At 39.9% G+C, this 7,958-nt stretch overlaps 1 protein-coding gene across 1 annotated transcript in view; it reads right to left on the bottom strand.

The window, feature by feature from the left end:
* The window catches only part of ptprfa (protein tyrosine phosphatase receptor type Fa), a gene marked incomplete in the record, with an annotated part of 110,171 nt that extends 102,502 nt beyond the window's left edge, over positions 1 to 7,669 (bottom strand). Inside the window, 4 exon segments of the mRNA XM_035652778.1 lie at positions 700 to 836; positions 4,011 to 4,592; positions 7,217 to 7,547; positions 7,655 to 7,669. Coding sequence (XP_035508671.1) covers positions 700 to 836; positions 4,011 to 4,592; positions 7,217 to 7,547; positions 7,655 to 7,669 — 1,065 coding nt within the window.
* Between the last annotated feature and the right edge of the window lie 289 nt (positions 7,670 to 7,958).

Below are 7,958 nucleotides of genomic sequence, written 5' to 3'. Positions count from 1 at the left end.
CTTTTTAAGAGGCACATAAATCTGACTGTCGTCTGCATAACAGTGGAAATTACTCAAATCTTCTTATGTGCTTAACTGAGATAAATTCAATCAAATCAGAACAAACTGATGCAGGTGTAGTTTAGGGCAGAAGTTCCAAAACCTTTCCAAGCCAAGGTCCCCCAAATAGCATTAGCTTACAGCTTTTATTAATGCAACAATTCTTACATTTGCATGTAATATCTTTAATTATTACATTAGATTCAATATTTCTATTTTTTATTATTCCATTCAAAAGCATTTGCTAGTAGGCAAGCTAGCAAACTAAATTACAGGAGCAGCAGCTTTCTGGCAGGTGCAGACTAGTCAACACTGACTGTTTATGCAATTACAAAGATGAGCATGACAAAGAACATATTTATATGTTAAGATACTTGTATTTTATAATAATACACACTCAGGTGATTAGTAAGTAGATTGTATTTATTGTTCTATTATTTATTTAGCATTTCCCTCATCTTTCCTCAAATGACCCCCTGGCAGGTCCGATTTGAAAAACACTGGTTTGAGTTTATCCATAACATGGATCTAAGGCTGTGTTTGAGGGAAACAAAGTGAAGACTATCTCATAATTGGCAAACTCATCCTGAGGTAAACACAACAAAAATATATATTGTACACATTCATCCCATCAACCTACCTTTTAAATGTGGTATTTACCTTGTCTGTGGGATTGTTGGCCTCCCAGTAGAGCAGTTCAAAGCCAATGATAGGGTCCTGGACAGGCCAAAGCCATGAGAGCATGATCTGTGAGTCCAGCTCAGCCTCGGCCTCAAAAGTAGATGGCTGAGCCGGAACTTGAGGCAGAAACAAAGAGATAAAGAAATAACAGTCAAGAACAGAGACAGTGAAGAATTCAAAAGTGGAAATACAAAGTTAGGAAGTCCGGAGGTGAAGTGGGAAGCCGGGCATAGAGAGGTGCTCAGCAGTATTCAGAACAGCAAACAAACTAAGGAAGTATTATAGGATTTTATCACTTTTAAACCCTTTGAGGTGAAACCAAGAATTTAATTTACGAACAGATGTTTCATGTCCAGGACGTATTTGAGGTGTGTTCTGCTAATATGGCAGGCCACAGCTTCTCCAAACACCATTATCACTGTACAGCCAGATTGTGATGTCTTGATGTCGCTGATGAAGCTTGGTCGTGGCTTTACTACTTCCCTACCATATTTGTCAGTTACTGGACCCTGAAAATCCCAATTACAGTGTAAGTATGGTGGAGCTGAGGTGAGTCAAAAAAGCTGCAATAATCACGGTTGATCTGCGAATGGCTTAAAATCCTGTTAATCAAGCAAAAACACACTTTTTTTTGTTGTTTATTTTTAACTGTTTAAAGTGACTATTTGTCTGTGTTGTGTTTTTAGCTTGTTCCACTGCCCCCATAAGGCCAAACCTGTTGTAGCTTTAAAGCCCCTTTAAAGCACACTGACAAAGGTGTTTTCACTTGTCTGACTAGGGTTCTTCTCAGGGAAGTCTGGAAGTGCAGACTGTGTTTGATTGACATCTCTCCTGTGACTTCTGAAGATATGGAAATCATACGAAATTAGTACCAACCATGTAATGTCTAGCTAGTAGAGAAGGTGGCTTAATAACGCTCCAAAACTGGCATGGCCATTTTCAAAGTGGTCCCTTCATCGCTGACCTCAAGATATCTCAATGAAAATGGGTTTTATGAGTACCCACAAGTCTCCTCTTTACAGACATGCCAATTTTATGCTAATCCCAGGAAGTTTGGGTAAAATTGGAATCCTGAAACTGTGAATTCGATGAGCCCAATTGTATACATGTGTGATGTTGTTAACCCCTTGGTAGCAATTTCATTTTAGTGTGACCATCTTTTAAACTTAATGTCACTGAATAAAATAACCCATTTTGACCTTTAGGATAATCCCAGCCCCATTAAACTGCACAGCCACAAATAAAGACCAAGGGCATTCACAGGCTTCAGGGTTAATTTCCAGAACATAAAGTACTCGCCAACCAATTACCAAAATATGCAATTCTTACAGAATCTCAAAATGTATAAAACATTTTTATGTATATATAAAATCACAGCATGAATCTTTTTTTTAAATGGTGACAAGGTTTTGGTGTTAAATTTTGCACCAAATCTGTGTAACAAATGGTATCTACCAAAAAACATCTGCAACCTATTATGGGACATAACTGAGCATGGGAATGGCCATCATATACTTTTATCATAATGTTGTAAGCCCTTAGACACTCTATAAAAGTCTTGAAGGCTCCTATAAAAGTTGCCAGTAATAAACCAGTGATTATTTTGCTGATGATATGATACAGTATATAGTAGATGGTCACATAATAGATGGCATGTTTGGGAAAATGTTATATGAGGACTGATAAAACAACAGGTTGAAAGACTTATAATTTATGTCAGCCTGGAGGGGTACTGAACTTGATTCTGCAAATGAATAAAGTGGGTGAGCTGAATTTGGGTGGCTTTATCTTCTGTTGCAGCCCTGTTGTGATGTCATGTTTCTTTCTGCCGAGCACAGTAAACTGAGAACACTGACAAACAGCCTCTCTGTGAATGAAATACTATTATTATTCCTCTACGTGCAGGCAGCCACTTTGTCCTTGAGGATAAAATGTGTGAGACCTTCACACTGCACACACGCCCACGCATGCTGTATATGCTCCTGAGTATTCTTGTGCAATAAATTACCCACTGTGTTCATCTCAGCTGGTGAATATTTGACGGACTAATGTTTCACATTACAGCTCTGTTTTTCTGCCGTTTCAAAATGATGGGAGTGTAACACAGTGTGACTAAATTTATCCCACACAGTTCTGCTGCTACCAATAAGTTATCCATGGGTCCATTACACAGACACACACATTTAACACAAGTACACATGTAGCTTGGTGCCAATGCCAGCTAGGCGTCAATCTCAATTACACTGCTTTCTAATTGCACAATAATTATGGAAGTCATAGAGATGTAATTTAGAGGTGCTACATGTGCCGATGACAGTTAGCTATACACTGTTGGTTACAGTGCTAGTTTTGTTGGTGTTAATGTTTCTAATAGTGTATTTATTCTAAGCTATTTTTAAAAGTAAAGTGCTTTTGCAGTTAATGTACCAAAAAAAAGAACAATATGCACTGATGGATTTCAACGAAATTTCAACTTTGGAATGTAACTGCCAATTAATTAATCAATTTCTTGTGAGCATTGCATTGCAGGACAAATGGACTGCACTGCATAGTAAATGGGCTTATTCATACAGTGATGACAACGTCTCATCACAAACAGAAACTAATTCATTCACACACACATCCATACACCAATACACAGCATCAAGAGCAATTTCAGTTTCTTGCTCAAAGACACTTTGACATGCATTCGGAGCAGTGAGTCTGGGATCAAACCGCTGACCTTCTAATAAGTGGATGACCTGCTTTACCTCCAGAGCCACATCCGCCCAATTGTGTGTATCAACAGCACAGTCAAAAAAGTGTTTTTAAGTATGAATACTGACTGTTTGGAGTATATTTTCTATTCTCACTATTCTAGTGCGAATATACTGCTCACAATTAGTGTGTTGTGTAGACCTGGGACTAGGGTTAACACGATATCGTAGATACCGATTTTAGATTTTCACTACATGATTACTATGGCCAAAAGAATTCAAAATAATGTAAATTTTGAAAAATCAAAAACATAAAATGCTATAAATCATCTTTACAATTCATCTTTAATATTAACAAAAGTGTACGAAAAAAACGATTACACTGCGTGTGAACCACAAAGCGAGAATGGAAAGAAATGGAAATGATTTGAGCAACCAGTTTGTAGGATGCAGTTGAATCTAGTGCTAAAGTTGCAGATCCCAACCAACTGAACACTGTTTGCGTCTGTATTTGACTCACTTTCCAGCACCCGGCAAAAATCTGACCCTGTGGCACACAATGCAATGTGACTAACTTAGTAAGCATGCTCTCACCTCCCTGCTGGGTCTTGATCTGCAGAACATCAGATGGAGGCCCGTCTCCCACAGATGTGAAGCCCAGCACCCTCAGGCTATAGGTGATATCTGTGGTTAGACCTGAGATGGTGGTGAGCTGGCTGTCATCCGTGTTGTGTTTCTGCCAGGCACTGAGCGGCGTTTCATGCTCTGAGCTGTAGTAAACTCGGTAGCCCCGGATCTGGCCGTTGGGCTCCTCCGGAGGTTCCCACTGAATCAGCATGGTGCTAGAGCTCAGCATGCGAGCCTGGACGTGAAGAGGAGGCGATGAGGGTGCTTGCTCACTTGTACGCGTGTCCACGATGCCGCTGGGAGGACCCCGGCCGACATTGTTGACAGCCATGACATGAAACTCATATTCGGAGAAGGGGCTGAGACCGCCAATGCTATATCGGGTTGTGGCTACTCCATCTACTTCCTGGAAGCCATTGTCAGAGAGTTTGGCGCGGTACTGGATAACATAGTAGGACACTGGTTCTGGGTTGCCAGAGTCCCAGGTCAGGGTGACACTGGTGGCTGTGGTTTCTGTCACAATGAGGGAGGTGGGCTGCTTGGGCAGGGCTGTTAGAGAGTGGAGACAGACAAGAGAGTCAGACAAGTTTCTACAGTTTTCCCCTCTCTCTGACATGAAGGTCTGGCAGGAGGAACACCCACTGTAACCCTGAGTACATGGAGCCCTTCAACACTGTCAGTCTAAGTGTTAATTATCATTCAGGAACCTGTCTCTGTCTTCTCCTAATCTGCATAGGGCTAGCAGGCTCAGCACATGTATTATGTTGCCAGTCAGATGGGTGCATGTACCATCCATGTAAATCCATCTATAGTCTACATAAGCAGAGCTGGAGTTCATTAGATGTGCATATATGTAAAAGCAGATCCTACTGTCCCCATCTTTAAATAACAGCAACAACATGCAATTTTATAAATTTCAAAAAAACTTCCCTATGTTTTAGGGCCCTAACATAACATAACCTCTTGGTGCTCTTTATACTCTTTCTCAATTGAAAATGACCTCTAAGCAAAGGTTCACAGGTCTTTGTCAAGTAGAGGAGAATGTGTCTGAGATTGAGGACCCTGATTACGAGGGATCCTCCTGTGATGAGAATAAGATCCTCGGGGTTGACCCTGCATTCTCTCTCAGCTTGTGTCGACAGGGACTTTCAATGAATTCACTAAACTCACTTTAATACTGACATGGAGTCTTTCAGAACCACAGAAAGTCAGTATCATTCATCGTAATTATGTTGTCACCTTGATGTAGACTAAAAGGAAACAGCCGATTCATTCACCTTCAATTGAGTGGTTTTACTCCACATTAGCTCACACTATATCAAATGAAATGGATAAGGCTTTCTCTCTGCCTTGAATGTAATTCGAATTTTAAAAATATATAAAAATATAGTGAAATGAAATGAGATCAGTGAAATGAATGGAATTATGTTAATTCAGCTTGAAATATTTAATATGAATCATTAACTGAATGATTTTGAGTCAAGTCAAAGTTAAAATTCTTTCAGTGTGTAAAGGTACAAAGTATTATATTATAATAGTATTGGTGTTCTACATACAAAATCAGTCCACCATAAAGACAGATAATGCACTGAACTGCAAAAGACACATCGGTAAGGACATCATAGTAAATCCACAATGCTATATAGCATTACATTAATGTTTATTTAATATATTTTTGTACACACATAGGAATGAATGCCTCATATTGAAGCTGTTTTATGAGTTTGTCTACTGGCATTTCCCTGAGGATCTGCAATACTTAGGCTGTATTTCTGAGAGCCTTTTATCTTTTACCTTTTGTCTTATATCTACTTGGTGCTCTTTGTAGTCTGAAATCCATAATTCCTATACACCTACAACCTAAAGCAATACAAATCCAACTAATTAAACATGTTTCTTTCTCACAGTAATTAATACAATAGCAAAGTTTTTTTTTTCAATGAATGGAAATAAGACTGTATGCCATCATGCTCACTATGTAACTGAAACAATACTTGACTTTATTTTTACATAAATTTATTCTACTTGTTGTGGTCACTAGTGTAGCTAACTAGCAGCATGGACTAATGGAAAGCAGATTGTTTTGCAGGTAACCCCAGCTGTGCTCCATTAAACCAATGACAGCGTGGCATAAATGGCACAAAATGGTAACCTTGCTAAGCAAAATCACAAGATCACACAAAATTCCACAGTGGTTCTGACCTATCAGCATCCTTTAAATTACTACCGGCAGCTACAGGCATGGTTTAGCGCTAGGTGTGTGTGACAGCATGTGTGATAGGGTTAGGCCAAAATAATTATTAATACCCCCAAATAATACATTAAAGCTGTCAGGTTGAGTACCCATAGGTTTATGAATATTCCTCATTGCATGTGTTTTAACTATAGCTGAAGTTCAATGTTAAAAAACAGTGCAGTTCCCGGATTCTAGGGATGGTGTGCTTCTGTCCCTGGGATAGAAAATGTCTTATTTTCAGGAAAAATATGAATCCCTAGTGTGTGGGAATGGTGGCTGCTGCTAGAGGGTAGCGTAGATGCTGCTAGCATCAGTTCTGTCAGAACTGGAGAGTATTTCTTTACTAAAAGAAGAGCAAAGAACACCACTGAAGGCTTTTCTCCATGGAAAAGATCTTTTCATTCTTCTCCCAACTGACTTCAGCGAGAGTTTGACTATGTTATATGGTTCATTGATCTGATTGGTTGAAACTGAAAGTGTCTGCCCGTTTCCAAATGGTGTGTTACACAACCATTTGGGAGGTTGTCGTTGGAAACTCAGGTCAGGTTAGCTAGTTAGTTCAAACAAAATTTTCTTTTTTTTTTCAAACTTCCAACTGCATGTGACTGAGATATTCTAAAAAAAAACAACAACAAAAAAGCTAGTGACAGGATGTAAAATTATTTAGCCACACATGCTGTTCCTGTGGTCAAGAATGAACTTCCTTGCAAAAAATTCTATTTGATTAAATCATTTGAACATTTGAACATTTGCATCCTTGGGCCTCCATTCAACTGCACAAAAAAACTTCACTATCACCAACAAAAGCATTTAGAAAAAAGCAAATGTTTAAACATTAACTGCATTTATTTACAAATGATTCAAAACAAATTATTCAGAAATGTTTTTGTTTTTTGCTTCCAACCTTTCCACTGCCCTCTGTGAGAGTGTTCCTGACCTTTGACAGTGATCTGGGCCGTGGTCTCGATCATGCCCAGGGAGGATATGGCCACACAGGTGTAGTTGGCAGACTGTCGGATGTTGGTGAGCTCTAGGACGTTGCGGCCAATCGGCATCTCTTCCTCCCGGGTCAGTTCCACCTCGCCTCTCATCCACTTGACATAAGGCATGGGGGCCCCGACAGCAACGCAGGTCAGGTTGACGCTGCCGCCGGGCATCACATCATGATTGGTGGGGGGGATGGAGAAACGGGGAGGCACACGACGAACTGCAGGGGTAAAGAGAGGGAGTGTGAGAGGACACAGAGGGGGGCAGGCTCGGCCACTGGTCTGACTTCATGTTGGACTGGCCTGGCTTGTACTGTGCTAGGGTGTGTGTGAACTGGTCAGGACTGAGGAGCCTGAATAACATTAGCTTCAGCCTGGTGGATTTTTACTGTCTCATCATCCATCTGTTTAAGACTATTTCATGGAGAGTGGATATGTTTTGCTGCTTAAGTGAGTTTATAGCAAACTTATAAGCAGGTTTCTCTCTCTCTCTCCTCTTCTCCTGCTACCTAACTACTCTTCATTACAACTGTTTCAGTTGAGATTTCTAGTCCTTTGGCTAACATGTTATATATAAAATAACAGTAATGCTATGTTAGCTTCTGAGGTTTACAGTTAACAGAGAAGATCTAAGATCTATCTGTTGTCAGTGTTCTTTCAGACAATGTTACTACCACTGATTTCACTCAAGGT

This window comes from Morone saxatilis, unplaced genomic scaffold, assembly GCF_004916995.1.
Source record: "Morone saxatilis isolate NCDOM2014 unplaced genomic scaffold, NCSU_SB_2.0 Contig12, whole genome shotgun sequence".
NCBI classification, from domain to species: domain Eukaryota; kingdom Metazoa; phylum Chordata; class Actinopteri; family Moronidae; genus Morone; species Morone saxatilis.
Note: the sequence above shows the minus strand (reverse complement) of the source record. Positions and strands in the feature narration are given on the sequence as shown.